The sequence below is a fragment of the Dromiciops gliroides genome, chromosome 3 (assembly GCF_019393635.1).
Source record: "Dromiciops gliroides isolate mDroGli1 chromosome 3, mDroGli1.pri, whole genome shotgun sequence".
Classification (NCBI taxonomy): Eukaryota; Metazoa; Chordata; class Mammalia; order Microbiotheria; family Microbiotheriidae; genus Dromiciops; species Dromiciops gliroides.
In genome coordinates, this window is record NC_057863.1 from 593,765,920 (window position 1) to 593,783,132 (window position 17,213).

General features: G+C 41.3%; 1 protein-coding gene across 19 annotated transcripts in view; it reads left to right on the plus strand.

Moving 5' to 3' along the window:
* The window catches only part of LOC122751408 (microtubule-actin cross-linking factor 1-like), a 287,171-nt gene that overhangs the window by 101,285 nt on the left and 168,673 nt on the right, over positions 1-17,213 (plus strand). For all 19 annotated transcript variants that reach the window (XM_043998438.1, XM_043998450.1, XM_043998446.1 and 16 more), the window contains 6 exons: positions 7,943-8,069; positions 8,308-8,491; positions 9,460-9,629; positions 11,736-11,914; positions 14,902-15,040; positions 15,519-15,712. In XM_043998438.1, the coding sequence (XP_043854373.1) occupies positions 7,943-8,069; positions 8,308-8,491; positions 9,460-9,629; positions 11,736-11,914; positions 14,902-15,040; positions 15,519-15,712 (993 nt within the window). The remainder of the gene's footprint in view (positions 1-7,942; positions 8,070-8,307; positions 8,492-9,459; positions 9,630-11,735; positions 11,915-14,901; positions 15,041-15,518; positions 15,713-17,213) is intronic.

Genomic DNA, 17,213 nt, shown 5'->3' on the forward strand with positions numbered 1-17,213 from the left:
TCGTTGTGCTGTGGAGCTCTGGAGCTAAAAGGGATCTTTACCCATATTAGGAGAAGCATGGTGTTCAGGAGAGAAGCTCTATCCCCTTCCCTGATCAGGCCACTTATAGAGCATCCCTTTAGTTATTTAGGAGGGACATTGATAGGTGGAATCATGTCCTAAAGAAGATGCCTCAGCATAGTGAAGAGATGAGAGGCCATGACACATGAGGATCAGGAGAAGGAGCTGGTGATATCTATCCTGGGGAAAAGAAAGTGTAGAGGGAAACAGGATCCCTCAATTCAAGATAATAACAGGGAGAAGGAGGGAGGGCTCAGAATGCACGACCAAGAGCAGTGGGGAGATGTTTCAGAGAAGCAGACTTAGGTTTAATAGAAGGGAAGACTTCCTTACAATGAGAGCTATCCCCAAAGACAGTTGTCTACCTCAGGAGCTAGTGGGGGTCTTTCACTGGAGGTCTTTATTAAAAGGCTGGATAAACCCTGGGGAGGACTGTTGTTTAGTCATTTCATTTGTGTCCAACTCTTACAACCCCATTTGGGGTTTTCTTAGCAAAGATACTAGAGTGCTTTACCATTTCCTTTTCCAGCTCATTTTATAGATGAGGAAACTGAGGCAAACAGGGTGAAGTGACTTACCCAGGGCCACACAGCTTGTACTGTTTGAGGTCTTATTTGAATTAAGATCTTCCTGCCTCAAGGCCCAGCTTTCTATCTGCTGAACCACTTAGTTGCCCCCTTCCTCATCTGTAAAGGGGGAATAATAATAGCATCAACCTCTTACAATCAAATAACATTTCTTCTTCTTCTTCTTCTCTTCTTCTTTTTCTTCTTCTTCTTCTTCTTCTTCTTCTCTTCTTCTTCTTCTTCTTCTTCTTCTTCTTCTTCTTCTTCTTCTTCTTCTTCTTCTTCTTTCTTCTTTCTTCTTTCTTCTTTCTTCTTCTTCTGCAATGAGGATTAAGTGACTTGCCCAGGGTCACACAGCTAGTAAGTGTAAATGTCTGAGGCCGGATTTCCGGATTTGAACTCAGGTCCTCCTGAATCCAGGGCCGGTGCTTTATCTACTGCACCACCTAGCTGCCCCCCCTAACATTTATTTTTAAGGAAAAATACATCCTCCTCAGAGTCTACAAATATTTCTTTGTATCTGCTGTTTTCAAGAATCCTTGGGCCTTTGTAGCTCAGGACATATGTTGCTGCTAACCCTTCTATGACTGGTCATAGGAAAATGTTTGGCATATGTGGAATCTCTAAAAAGGATGTCCCTTCATTCCTTAGGACATGTCTACTCCATCATACATGCTTGCATAGATCTAGAAAAGGCAGTGTGGTGTTGAAAAGATACTGGGGTGGGAGACAGGAGCCTGGGTTGGAACCCTTATCCATTGACTGACCTACTAACGCTATGCCAGTAGGGGCATATTGTTTTCCTTCTCTGAGCCTCCATTTCTTTTATTATAAAATGAGAGCTGTAAGTCTTATGCGACCATGGGACATTTGGGAGGAAAGCCCTTTGTCACCTATAAAGTAGTGTGGAAATGTGAATTGTATATTATAAATAATCACTTACACAGGATGAAGAATGGCATTTATTTTTTACTCTGTTTCTTTCGTGATCCAGGATAGAGTGACAGAAAACCAGATATGGGTGGTCAATTTCTTAGGATTGTAGGGACCAATTTTAATTGGGGAGTGCTAGCTAGGCGGCTCGCCACAATATTGGGGCAAGGAAGAAGACCAACAACCTCCCTCAAGACAGAGCAGGATTTATTTAACAAGAATGAACTTAAAAAAACACAAACAGGATCAGTAGGATTAAGGGAAAGGAAATAAAATGGGGAAAGGGAAATAATACAACCTGAATCACACCACTGCCCAGGAATCAGCTGAGAACACACAGCAGCGTCCTGTCACCTTCCAGCTTCAAGCTAGAATGGCGAAAAAACCTCCCTTCTTCCTAGCAGACCCCAAGCTGGCCACACACAGCCCCAAGTCAATTGGCTGGCTGCTCTGACAGTCATATGACTGCCCTCACTGGGCTTCCAGTCATTATAATTTTGCCAGGCCCATGTAGGCGTCAGTGAGTGGTGACGATGTGAGGTGCCAGCACCAATGCGACGGCATTTGCAGAGGCGCTGCATCTGAGTGCACGCGCTGGGGTTTTAAAAATTCTAGCCAAAAGATGGGGTCATAAAAACCTCAAATACCAATTAAATCTTTACAGGATTAAGAATACTTATACACACATGACATATATAGAGATATAAAGTCAGCAGTCAACAAGTGGTTTATCTGTCTTATAGAATGGTTAGGGTGATTTTTTTTTTTGGTGAGGCAATTGGGGTCAAGTGACTTGCCTAGGGCCACACAGCTTGTAAGTGTCAAGTGTCTGAGGCTGGATTTGAACTCAGGTCCTCTTGAATCCAGGGCTGGTGCTCTATCCACTGCGCCACCTAGCTGCCCCAGGGTGATTTTTTAAAAATCCTGAGGTGGCTCCTTTTTCACCTTTACTGACCACTTCCCTCCAATTCCCATTGAGCTTCTGGATACCTTCTTTTAACATGAGATAGAGGCTCTCCTGGGAGTACAAGTTCATTTTAACATTACCTTTAAAAACATGGATTTGGGAACCCCCCCCCCCCCCTCAAAACCCATGGATTTGGAAAGTGATCTGATTCCCCTAAAGCTAAAGATTCTTAACCTTTTTTTGGTCACAGATGGACCCCTTTGGTAGACTGGAAAAGACTGCCTTCTCAGACCCCTTCTCAGAATCATGTTTCTAAATAATTGAAGGGAATGCTAAATTTCAGTTAGAGGTTACTGAAAATCAAGTTGCCTTTTTTCCTATCCAAGTTCACACACCACCCCCCCCCCCCGAAATATTATCCATGGACACTTCCTACCATCATGGACCCCAGGTTAAGAACCCCTGTTCTCTGAGTGGCTAAGCTACGGATAGGGGCAACTTTCCTGAGTAGGCTACCCCGGTTTGGAGTTAGCACCACTAGGGGGCACACTTCCCCTTTAGTAGTTTCTCACCCTTCAAAGTTTTTTGTTCAATCTAATCAAGCAAGCATTTATTAAGTTCAAGGAACTGTGCTAATTGTTGGAAATGTAAAGACAGAAGAGAATGACAAATAGTCCCTGCCATCAAAGAGCTTAGTCCTACCAGGGAGACACAAGATGTGAACAAGTGAGGAGATCATTTGAAGAACATTTATTAAGCTTTTCCTCCTGAGTATAGAGCACAGGGCTAGACACTGAAGAAGATATAGAATTTAGATCAGATGTGTTTCCTGTCCTCATGGATCTTGTAGTCCAGGGTTTTCAAGGCATAATTAGAGATATAGCCTCATAGAATTTAGAGCAAGAGGAATATTGAAAACATTTAATCAACTCAGTGTTTTTACAGATGAGGAAACGGAGATATAGAGAAGTCCAGTGCTTGTATAAGGCCACAAACTAGTTAGTGTCAGAATTTAAAGTAGTTGTGTGATTGGGGCGGAGGGAGGGGTGTTTCTACTCCTAGTCCAGTGGGATTTAGACATGTCGATTAGAAATGGCTAATTTAGAACAGTCATCATTAGAAATACATAGTTCTTTAAAGAAAAACCAAACCAATAAGCAAAGTGATATCCACAATAACGTGGAATTTAAATAAAGATTATAGAAGGTATAAGTAACTCAGAGTCTTAAGTATCATAGTTTCCAAGATTCACTTGCTCTTTGAAAATTGCCTCCAAGTTTTGATTTCTTTCTGACCCAATGGCTCATGATTGTCATGTGCCCCTTTTTTGTTTGCTGTCTCATGGTCCACTCTCCTTTCAGGTCCAGGTCTCCCAGAGTTCTCTCTCTGCTGGTGGCTGATGGGTATTTTGAAGCAGAGCTTATCTTGTTGAATGGGTAGTGGGCATCTTGCTTGCTTTCAAGCTGGACCTTACTCATTTCTGAAGATTCTTTCTAGAAATAAGGAACTTAAAGTCTAGCAAGAGTTTTCCTTCTCTCCTGCTCCTTTGAAAATGGAGTTTAAAAGTTTGAACATGGTTCCTGCCCCATCCCCTCCCCTCCAGTTCTTTGACTTGTATTTTTATTCACTGACAAGGGCACTGAGTACATGAAAGAATGCAAGCTTTCTGGTCTCCATGACATCACTGTGAAGTCTACACCATGGGACTGGGCAGCAGCAGTCTGCAGCCAAGATTTCTTTAAGGGGTTGACTTTTGCTTTTCAATTCAACAAGGATTTATTAAGCATCTGCCATGTACAAAATGCAAACATTTTAAACATACGAAGTTCACTAGTTCCTAGCCATCTCTTCATTTCCCACCCAGCCACACTTCTTAAAATTCCTATGGACTTTATCATACCCCTAAGAGCCTCATCATCCTTCAATATACACACATCTCACCAGTACTCTGAGTATCCTCTGTCTCTCTGATTAGCTCCCCATTTAAGAACGGTACCCAGGCCAACCATCTTGAATTTTAATAGCACCTATCTCCCAGAGTTATTGTGAGGATTAAATGCATGTCTGCCACATGGTAGGTGCTGTGTAAATGCTTATTCCCTTCCCCTTCCTTCCCTTTCCCCACTGCACTGTCCTCCTTTGGACTTCTTCTCATCCATATCCCCATTATAGGTCCCTCCATGCCCCATTAATTTTGCTTTTCAGCCTCCTTTTATTGTTGTCTTTCCCCTATTAGATACATCCTCTTTGAGGATGGCAAACTGTCTTTTCTTTTTCATATTTATATCCCCAATGCTTAGCACAGTGCCTGACACATAGTAGGTGCTTAATAAATGTTTATTGACAGACCATTGGAAAAAAGGTAATATCCTGACAATTGCAAAGTAGAAACAACTGACTCAGAATCATCTATGCTTTGGCAATTATCTGTGCTTCAATTCTGTCAGGAAGAAAAGATTATAGCAGTTCCCAACATTTGTAGAGTGCTTTACTGTTTTTCAAAGCCCTTCACATCTTTTACATTATTTAATTCTCACAACAAACTTTTGAAGTGGCTAAGAAAAGTATTACCATCCTCATTTTAATAGTTAAGGAAACAGATTCAGATTAGGGAATAATACCAATAATAGTAGTAATGGTAATAGCAGCATTTATATAGCACCTACTATATGCCAGACATTGATCCTCACAATAACTCTGTGAGGTAGGTATAATTATTATCTCCATTTACCTCTTGAGGAAACTGAGGCAAACAGGTTAAGTGACTTGTTCAAGATCTTACAGCTAGCATATGTCTGAGGCCAGATCATCCTGACTCCAGGCCCAGTGCTCTATTCTCTTTGCCACCTCACTGCTTCAGAGATAAATTTTAGAAATTAACATCTGCTCCTTTGGGGAAAGGGCAAGAGAAGAGGAGGGAATAAGCTTTTATCTAGCACCTACTATGTGCCAGTCATGGTGCTAAGCACTGTACAAATATTATCTCATTTGATCTTCACAACAACCCTACAAGGTAGGTGCTGTTATTATCCCCATTTTTTAGTTGAGGGAACTGAGGCAAACAGTGACTTGGGTGAGTGACTTGCCCAAAGCCACATATGTTAAATAAGTGTCAAGGCTAGATTTGAAACTCAAGTCTTCCTGACTCCAAGCCCAGAGCCTATCCCCTCGTGTCACCAAGTTGCAAGTGACTTGCCCAGGGTTACACAAAAGAGTAAGTGACCAGTTAGACAAGGGCTCAGGTCTCCTCATTATTGGGTCAGTGCTCATCTGTTTAGGCCTTGCTGTTGTTACATACCCAGGTTTTCTTTCTTCCTTTGGTTATTCTTACACTTTATCCATGTTCATTCTTACCTGGTGCAAAACAATCATTATCTTCCCATTGTCCAGCCCTATTTCCCCATTGCCAGTAAAGAATGATTTGACTGAGAACAAATGTTGAATGCTGTTTCTTAATAAGTATATTTACAAAGCCCTCTTTCCTCCTCATTGTGATTGGAGGTGACCCCAGGTTCTACAGGGCTGGCAATCACTATAACTTTTTTTTTTTAGTAAGGCAATTGGGGGTTAAGTGACTTGCCCAGGGTCACACAGCTAGTAAGTGTTAAGTGTCTGAGGCCAGATTTGAACTCAGGTCCTCCTGAATCCAGGGCCGGTGCTCTATCCACTGCGCCATCTAGCTGCCCCCTATCACTGTAAATTTTGGCAGCTTCTACCAATGTGGAAAGGCTTTGAATAGAGGCTTGGTGATAGTACTATCATGTTTGTTATCTGAGGACCAAGCTAGCTAAATCTGGAGGGCTTGTCCCCAGTGTGGCCACAACTCTGAAGGGGCCATGTACTAAATTGTTAGGGAGTGAGTTGCAATCTGCACTGGTAAAGGAGACGTAGCCACACTGACAAAACTGTACACTTTTAAAGTATGTTAGATAGTTGAAGTATAACTATCCTTAGTATCAGTACAGTTATAATAACAATGACTGCCATTTGTATAGTGACTCATTTGGTGTCATTATCATCTTCATCAGGTAGATGAAAAAACTGATACTTAGAGAGGTTAAATTACTTGGCCCTAGTCACACAACTCCTACTAAGGGTCTGAGAAAAGATTTGAACAACAGATCCCACCTCCATCTACAATCTACATACATATATATGTACATATATAATTACTCAAAAGACCTGTGATTTCGTCATCTGACTTTATTCTATAGCTGATAGAATGCTTCTTTCACTAACAGAGACCACAGATCCTTCTTATGTAAGCATGTGTCTTCATGAGTCGCTGTGACCCCCAGATTCATCATTTGGTAACCAACTATTCAGTGATGAACCTGTCCCTACTTGGCTGGTTCCAGGCTGTGAATTTTTCTAGAAGGCTAGGAATATTGCACTGGCATGGCCTCTAGGAACATAGAGTATCCCCACATACCACAATGAAGCAATGAAGAAAAATTTTAATGGAGAGCATGTTTACAAATATGCATACACAGCTACATGATTTTACACTTTGTGTCATACATGTATATGTGTATGTGTACATACATACATATATGTATATATATACATACATACATATATACATACATTCATATAATTTAATGAGTGCTGAGTATTCTTTGAGGATCCCAGCTGACTGTTAGTAAGACCTTCCCTGATCAGCCCAAGAGACTATGACTTGATTATATACTCAGGATAAGAAGCCATTCATTTCCTTTTTTATTGATGCCTTTTGTTCTTTACATCTCAGTCATTTTCCAATATACTCCTAACCCTTGGCCAGAAGCCTCCCTTATAACTAATAATATAATAACAGTAATAATAGCTTATGTTTATATAACACCTTAAGGTTTGCAAAATACTTTACATATATGAACTCATTCTGATCCCCACAATGACTCTATGAGGTAGGTGGTATTATTAGCCCCATTTTACAAATAGGGCAACTGAGTCTGGGAGAGGTTAAGTGGTTTTGCTTAGGGTCACACAGCTAATAAGTGTCTGAGACAAGATTCAAACTCACTTCTTCCTGCCTCCACCCTACAATCTAGCTGCCTACAAAGAAAAACAGACAAACAAAACTGACACACGCATTGTTCATGTCTGACTGCATATGCAACACTCTGTACACATAATTGCCTTGAGTTCTAAATCCTAGAATGTTTCTGAAGTGAAATCCAAGTCCAATAAAAGACTATTAGCAGGACTCAGTGGTAGCAGTGCATATATAATGTACACTCTAGGGACCAGAACTGTTGATTTCATTGATTTTGGGAACTTCCAGGTGAAGAAACTCCTCCTACCAGTGCAGACAGATCTTGTACCTTCTCTGACTGCTTCTCTGAGCAGCTGTTAGTGTTAGAGCCCCTAGTATATAAAGAGGTAACTTGCCTAATGAACATTTTAAGATTTACCTTTATAAATGCATTGTAAGCACTTTCTTGCCCACATTGTAATGTGTCTGTATTGTTTTCAGAGTCGAGCAATCATATCAGAAGGTGATGACCCTTTGGCATCAGCTGCATGTAAATACCAAAAGTCTTATTTCTTGGCACTATCTGCGGAAGGACCTTGATCTTGCACAGAGCTGGAACCTGGAGAAGGTAATTTGATAGATACCTTTATCCACATCCTGTTCATTTGGCTTTGTCAGGAGAATTTCTTTTGGTTCAGTGGGAGGTCTGTCCAGTTGATTGGAAGATAGTGGGGTTAGGGACATTCTTGTGGAAATTTAGTATTAGTAAATGGAAATACCAATTTTATTGGTTGGGGAAAACAGATATGTTGATAAAATAATCTGGATCGACCCTAGTCTTTGAAATGATTTCTTGCACTTCCTAGCTTCGATCCTTGGACCCTGGTGAGTGCCATCAGGTCATGGAGAACCTCCAAACCCACTATGAAGATTTTCTACAAGATAGCAGGGATTCCTCACTCTTCTCAGTGGCTGATCGTCTACGCCTAGAGGAAGAGGTGGATTCTTGTAAAGCACACTACCAGCAGTTGGCCAAGTCCTTGGAGAACGGTAGGAATGGGAAGGGTGATCTTAAGAGAGGGACTCTCTAAACATAGTTCCTTTTTTCTCACTATAAAATTTTTTTTATAGCTTTTTAGCATTTAACACATGTGTGTGTGTATGTATGTATGTCGGGGAAGGCCATATAAACATGAGTCTGTAAATCACATTTTGGAAGCACTCCATTACATAGTGCTCTATAGTTTATGAAGCACTTTCTTCCCCACAACCTGCAAAATAAGAAGAACAGTTCACATTTATATAGCACCTAATAGTTTACAAAAGGATAAGTAATCATATTCCCATTTTACAGATGAAGAACCTAAGGTGGAGGGTTGATCAGTTTCACCCAGAGTCACATACAGCTACTTTAGACCCCCAAGGCTTCTGCCTCCAAGGCTGCTCTTTCCTCTTTATCATGCAATATATCTATTCTTTCTAGTTTGCTATATAAGCCTCTTCCCTTTTCTTATATGAAATACCATGTTTACACCTTTCAGCAAGGCCTTGTGTATAGAGAGCCAACCTTGGAGTCAAAAAGACTTGGGTTCAAGTCCTGGCTTTGACACAAACTTGGCTGTATGACCCTGACAAGTCACTCCATTTTTAAGTGCCTCAGGCAGTTCTCCAAGACTTTATTCTGTAGAAGAATTTTGCATCTACATTGATAAAAGGAGTTTTCCCACATGGTGTGTCCTGTGTGTCAGTGAAATAACAGGTTCGGGAAAAAAATAATAAAAATTTCACAACAACCAGATAGTTGACATAGAATTCTTAAGAGTTCAGTATAGGTAGAATTTAGGACCAAATTTGGGTTCTTTGTCCCACAATGGACTCTTTTAGAAGAATATTAGATTGAATGCTGAGTCTTCTGTCCTCTGTCTCTTTAAAGAACTCTGTGTTATGCTGGGGGTATGTAGGCTTTGGTTGTTCTTTGGAGTAGCCTCTGGTCAACTTCAGTGTTTGTATCTCTGCAGAAGATAAGGATGAGACGGTTGCTAGGACGTACATCTCAGAGCTGACAAACATCCGACTCCGTCTGGAAGAGTGTGAGCAGAGGCTGATCAAGCGCATCCAGTCCTCAGCTGGCTCTAGGACTGACGAGGATGCTCGGCAAGACAACGCTTTACGCATCGCAGAACAGGAGGTCAGTCTTGAGAGTGGGCAGGGAGTTGCTTATATTGGACTAGTCAGTTAATGAGTGAATTTCAGGTTGTGGGAAGGAGGATGGAGTGTAAGGAAATAAACTGCAGATTTTCAGCAGTCATTTCCAAAGGGAACTGAAGTCTCCTGTAGTTATTCTTTCACATGCCTATTTCCTTAAGGCAAAGAGTTGACTTCTACTGAGAGAATTAATACAGAATGTTGACATCCCTCTTATTTCTGAGTGGTTCACTCTTCCTTCAGGAAAGAACAGATTTCCTGTCAATTGTTAAAGGCTGGCCCGTTTTGGCTGCTTATTTGCAGAGCTATAACTAGATATTTTGGTTGCCCCGGCGGCGAGCAGTACTAACAAGACTGGCAAAATCAACTTTGTGCTGATGAGATAGGCTGGGGGAGAGGAGTTTGCTATTTATAGTGGCTCATAGCTAGATGTTTTTAACCAAGCAGACTCATCTGGTAACTTGCTATTTTAACTAGTCATTCTACTAATAGAACTGCTGAAGAAGTGCATGTTTTAAAATGTTGTGTCCTGGGGCTAAGCTTGGCCATAGTTAATTGTTCTGACTTATTAGCAAAACTACTCAGTAGGGCCATGGCTATTTTCACAGTATGGGAGAATGCATAGGGAGTTCTTTGGGAAGCCTTGAGTCAGGGAGATCTGAAGTCACCTTCCAACTCTGACACATCCTGACTTTGTGAACCTGGAAAAATAACCTTTCAATGCCCCAGAGTATTCTCTAAGACTATAAATTACAGCTGACAGTCTTCATTGTTGAAGGAATTTCTTTCACCAATGAAATCACACATCCAGATAGCAGCTTCCCTATATACATATGGACACACAAAACAACACAATTTTCTTTGATATGTTCACTCAGTCATGTATCAAAAATCTCATGACTCCAGATATGAATCAATCAACATATCTTTCCTGAGCACCAATTACCCACAAGGCCTTGTGCTATTATGTGGCCAGTAATCAGTAAACATATATTAAGTGACTACTGTGTGTCAGGCACTGTGCTGAGCTCCAGGGATGCAAATAAGAAAAAGAAAGAGAGTCCCTCCCTCAAAGAGCTTATAATCTATTGGAGGAGGAGAATACAGAAAAGGAAGTTACAGGGGGCTGTGGTATGCCAGAGGGTACCTATGGAGGGGGCATGATTTTTATGGAGTCTAAACCAAGCAGAGCAAGTGACATGAAATGAAGAGTTGGCTGGCAAATTCTGAGCCCTCTATAAAGAGAGACTTTGGTGAGAAATTTGTTGCTCCACCCTTCTGCCGTTCATTCAGAGTGAAGAGGCAGAGGGTGCTGCGGTATGAGTATTGAAGCTGAATCTGACTGTGTGATGATGAAATTTCAGGTGATAAGCTAATCATGGAAGAGACATGATGATCTCCTATTTATCCTGTACTTGTCTTGTTTTGTATATAGTTGTTTGCATATTGTCTCCCCATTAAATTGTGAGCTCCTTGAGGGTAGGGATTGTCTCTTACCTTTCTTTTTGTCCCCCACACTTAGCACAGTGCCTGGCACATAGTAGGTACTTGATAAATTCTTGACTTGGTCAAGAAGGGAGAGATTTGAGCTGGGCCTGAATGAATGGGAAAAATGTAATAGATCAAGGGGAATGTTATTCCTCTTCTTCTCTCATTATCCATCAGTTCTTCTTCTTTTTTTTTTTTTAGTGAGGCAATTGGGGTTAAGTGACTTGCCCAGGGTCACACAGCTAGTGTCTGAGGCCAGATTTGAACTCAGGTACTCTTGAGTCCAGGGCCGGTGCTCTATCCACTGCGCCACCTAGCTGACCCTATCCATTAGTTCTTGATGAAGAGTGAGAAACCCATACAATTTGGTTAAATGGTATCTGAAACATTTTACCATGATGAGCCTATAATTTTCCAAGAGTCCTATTGTCCAAGCTAAATCTAAACTCTGAATTAAAAAGTTAATTTATATCTTTCCTTAAGAGAAGTAAAAAAAAAGAGAGAGAGAACTAAAAAGGTGGATGGGGGACGTTAAATCTGCTCATTCCTGCTTGTTCTTTCATTGGTCGTTTTCTCTATCTTTGTCTTTGGTTTCTGATAGCATACCCAGGAAGATCTGCAGCAGCTGAGGTCTCATTTTGACAGCATTTCTACAAGATGTAAAACCTTCCTCCAGCAATCCCCATCTGGGTCCAGCGTTCCAACCCTTCGCTCAGAGCTCAACTTGCTGGTGGAAAAGATGACCCATGTGTATGGTCTGTCCTCTGTCTACTTGGATAAGTGAGTGGCCTGGTTCTTTGGTTCTGGGGGCAGCAGTTTGAGTGGGATCATAAGTAGAGGATCCTGATGCAATGTCCTGTCCTTGAATCATTTAGGAGAAATCCAGGAAGATTGGGGGGGGGGTTAAGAGGTTTGGTGATCTTAACTTAGGTTTCTTTAAAAGAGTCAGTAAAAACCATTGTGAGTAATAGCTTCCCTTTCGTTAGCAACAAAATAGAAGATAACAAAGTTTTAAACATAGTGCTAAGCTCCAAGAACTTGTCTCCATATTTTTGACCCCTCACTTCCTTGAATGGAAGAATAAATAAACTCATTATAGTTTTCAGTGAGCTTCTAGACTCACATTCTTTTCTCCCATAAGTCTATAAATGCTGGGTTTTCCACTATAAAGTGCTCTCCCCATGACTCTCCTGTGAGGTAAGGACACAAGCTGTATGTAGTATCCCCATTTTATAGATAAGGGAAGCAAGTTGAAGTGATCCTTAGCCAAGGCCCTACAGCCTGCACGTGGCAGGAACAAAAACTACAGGCAAGTTTTCTGACTCTGGCTTTAGCTTCTTTCCACTACAATCATTTTGTGTCTCCTGAGTGTCTGTGTGTGCTGCTGTCTCCACTTAAGGACTTAGTCATCATGGGCCATAGAGGTCTGGGTTATCTGTTTGAAATAGCCACTATTGTTGGGGCTTAGAATTATTGTGTCCCTTGCCACACTTTATATTCTTGGGATCACTTACCTACTCTATATGCCATGGGACTTCTGTACTCTTACTTTCTATGGCTGGTTAAGCCTGAATGTTTACCCACTTGACAGTATTTGATCTCTCTTTGTTCCTGACTTAGTTCTGTGGACTGCTTAACTCTGTGTGTGTGTGTGTGTGTGTGTGTGTGTGTGTGTGTGTGTGTGTGTATGGTTTTTTGTTGTTGTTTTTTTGGTGGGGCAATGAGGGTTAAGTGATTTGCCCAGGGTCACACAGCTAGTAAATGTCAAGTGTCTGAGGCCAGATTTGAACTCGGGTCCTCCTGGATTCAGGGCCAGTACTCTAACCACTGCGCCACCTAGCTGCCCCCCTAAAATTTTTTTTAACAATCATTTTCATATATTTTTTCTTTTTTTAACAATCATTTTAAAAATTTTGAGTTCCAAATTCTTTCCCTCCCTCCTATCTCTCCCCTTTCCTTGTGAAGGCAAGCAGTTTTGTATAGTTTATACATGTGAAGTCATGTAAGACACATGTCCATATTAGCCATGTTCTGTATTATTTCTTTTTTATTTAATATTTTAATTTTAACTAATTAAATGTAAAAACAATTTTTAACATTTGTTTTTAAAGTTTTTGAGTTCCAAATTCTCTTCTTCCCTCCCTCCCATCCCTCCTCCTCGATGAGGCAAGCAATTTGAATATAGACTATACGAGTGCATTCATGTGAAACATTTTCATATCAGCCATGTTCTGAATTATTTCTTAAAGACTTTTCCATATTTTTTCCATTCCTTGTAATGATTGAAATTTAGATCATAGGATTAGGGATTTAGAGCTGGAAGGGACCTAACAAGTCCAGCCCTCTATTTACGTATCAGGAAACTGAATTCTAGAGAGGTGAATCTACTTGGCCAAGATCCCACGGGTATTTCGCACCCAGGCCCTCTGACTCCAGGTGCAGGGCTCTTTCCCCAACCGCACACTGATGGGGACCTGAGAGTTCAACACTCTTATGTTCCAGTCTACGTTTTTATTGGTGACTTAGATTAAGGCAAAGATGGTCTTTTCTCACACCCTGCTCCATATTCACTCTTTGGCCAGGGTAGGCAACGCCAGATGGCATCTGGACATTTCCTTCTTGGTTAATATTCCAGTTACATCTGTGTTGCTGTGTGTCCTAAGTTTCAGGGATTCTTGGGCTCAGGGTCAATTGTGCCACAGAAGTAGCATGCTTTGCTATAACTATTCTTTGCTCAGTAAAGAGGTGATATGATTTGTTTTGAGGTGAATTTGGCTACCTTTACCTTGGTTCAGGTATGATACCAATCAAAGACATCAGTCAAACCAAGATAATGTGTTTCACAGGGCCACTTGTAACCTATGTGTTTAAACTGGATGTATGCATATCTCACTGCTTATCTAATTTCTTTGAAACTATAGAGACTTTGTAGCAAAGGTGACTCTTATTCAGATATTGAGGAGCTCCTCTCAAATTCGGCCCTGTGAGGTAGTGGAATGCCTAGAGTTCAGAAGCCTCAGAGTGAATACTGGCTCTGGGACCTTTCTGGGCCTTGTTGTCCTAATCTGTAAGGTGCCCATAATACCAAGACTGTTTGCCTCATAGTGGTGTTGTAGTTGTGGGGAAAGTGTTTTGTATACTTTAAAAGCACTATCTAGCTATGGATAGTCTTAGGGACTGAGCCTGTGATCTCATTGGTGGAGAGAATTCGCGAATGAAGAAACTCTCAAATTGTCTTCCTTAGCAGAGTCTCTATTTCCTCAATCTGTAAAAAGAGGAGGTTGGACTAGATTATTTCTAAGATTCCTTCCGGCTCTTAAAAAATATAAAATCCCATGGTGGTGGTGGTGGTGGTGGGGTGTGTGTGTGTGTGTGTGTGTGTGTGTGTGTGTGTTTTGGTTTTGTTTTGTTTTTTACTATAGGAACAATAAAACACTGCAGTGGGCTATGAAGGAAAGTTGTAGAGTCCTTGTTCTCAGGGGATAGGGATTATTCTTGGTAATTTCACTGATAGAGGGAACTCCTGAGTAAGGAAACTCCCTCTACTGATGCAGGTTCATATCTTCCTTCTCTGCCACTTCTGGTCTTAGGGAGTTGCTCAGAGCACTGAGAAGTTTAGTGCATGTCCAAGGCAGGTAGGTTGTCATGGTTCCAAGGATCCCATTGCCTTTATAGAAATGTCAGTGGTTGTTATTATTCCTCTCTGTATACTTAATATGTATGCTTTTTAGAACTGACGGTGCTCTCTTCTCATTTGTCCCTGGCAGACTAAGGACAGTCGATGTGATAGTCCGGAGCATCCAAGGAGCTGAGCTCTTAGTCAAAGGATATGAAATCAAGCTGAGTCAGGAGGAAGCTGTGCCAGCAGATCTCTCAGCTCTGCAGTCCCACAGGGCTGCTTTAGAGGTTAGTCATGATGACTTCTCATATTACACATCCATGACATGGCTTCATCAACATTGTTCAACTTGGGACAGTGATAGCTCTTGGGACTTACATGAATGGCCCCAAAGGGCCAAAGGGAGGGAGCTTTCAGTGTTTGTAGCTGAAAAGGTATGGTCTTCTTACAATGTCCCCCAACTCCCAAGGCTGTCAATGGAATGTTTATTTTCATTATTTCTGACAAGGCATATTCATATAGATGCTTTATTGCCCAGTGAGCCTTCAGAAGAGCATGGGCCACAGCCTAGTTTTTCTCCTAATTCTGATTACAGAAACATCTTTATGGCTTAGCTTCTGAACTGTGAAGACAATCTGTCACCAACTGTCAGCCAAACTCTGTGTTTTTCCATGGTTTCCCTGGCCTTACACAATTTGTATTTCACCTCTTGGGAAGAATGTTGAGGCTGCCATGCCATAACTGACCATCTGTGTATTTTTGTAGCAATGGCTCAGTGATGTAAAGGATAAGAACTCAATTTTCTTGGTGCTGGATGAGGAAATTGCCAAAGCCAAAATGGTGGCAGAGCAGCTGTGCCGCCTGACGCCCGAGCGCAGCCTGGACCTGGAACGGTGCCGAGAAAAGGGGGCCCAGCTGCAAGAGCGCTGGCACAGAATTAGTGCCCAGATAGAGAGCCGGTGAGTAGAAGGGGCTCCAACCTCCTCTGCCCCAAAACTTGGAAAATACAAATGGGAAAACTATCAAAAAGTTCTGACCCAGTTTGGAAGGGGAGACTGGGAGAATCAGGGGGAGGAAGATCTTGGAAAAAGGATGGAAATGAGCTATTACTACGCTACCAACAAAAAATACCCATCTCACAGTGAGGGTACCAGTTATGACCTTCCCAATGGCCAGCGGCCTTGTCTGGACCAGATGTTTCATTGCCTCTCTGCTGCTTGCATTGCTCTCAGTAGGACCCATTAAAATTTACTAACTAGAGTTTTCTAACCCATAACATTTTCTTAGGGCTAGAATTATTGTATCACCTTAAAATAAAAACGTGAACCTCTTTTCAAAAATTCTTTTTCCTTGAAGATACCATAATTTTTTCCCCAGTTTTTGCTTACTTCAGTACTTATAAAATCTGGCATTTCATCCACACACATACTTTTTCCACAAGCTGATTGCAACCCCTCTACAGTTTAGCATATGTTCTTCAGGAAATTCTGTAAGGGGAAAAAATGCATCACTCTGAAGCCTCCCTAGTGATGAGCCTCTCTGAACTAAGTTAGCAGATACCAGACAGTCTGTTACCAGTCCTGGGCTTGTTAGGCTCTTCCCAAGCTGATGTTCCCCACAGGCAGAGCCTCTAAGAAACCAAGCCCATGTCTGTGCCTTGATAATGGGCTATTATTGGTGTAGGACTTTACACTGATAGAAGGTTCAGAATTTATATTTTTTGAAAATTGTAGAGTATATATTATTCTCTTTTGGAAAATGAATGTGCCAATCACAGGTTCTAGTCCTGATATTTAGTTTCACTTCTTCATATTACTTTGAGTCTTTATTTTGGGTGATAATCAGTAAATGTTTATTAAACCCATACTATGTGCTAGGCACTGTGCTAAGTGTTGGGCATGCAGAAAAAGGCATACAATAGTCCTTACCCTCAAAAAGCTCACAGTCTAATGGGAGACACAACAAATATACACAAACTATATACAGAATTAATTGGATATAATTAACAGAGGAAAGCCACCCAAATTAAGAAGGGTTGGAAAAGATTTTCTGTAGAAGATAGGATTTTAGTTGGAACTTAAAGGAAGCCAGAGAGACCAGGAGGCAGAGAAGAAGAAGGAGATCATTCCAGTCATGGGGGACAGCCAGAGAAAATGCTCCAGGCAAGAGATGAAGTGTTTTGTTCGTGGAATAGCAAGGAGTCCAGTATCAATAGATTGAAAAGTACATGATGAGGAGTCAAGTATAAGACTAGAAAGGTAGGAGTCGGTTAAGTTTTGAGGGGGCAACTTGGTGGTACAATAGATAGAGTGTTGTACCTTGAGTCAGGAAGACTTATTTTCCTGAGTTCAGCTATGTGGTCTCAAACTCGTTGTGTGACCCTGAGCAAGTCACTTAACCCTGTTTGCTTCATCTGCAAAATATGTTGAAGAAGGAAATGGCAAACCATTATCTCCAGCA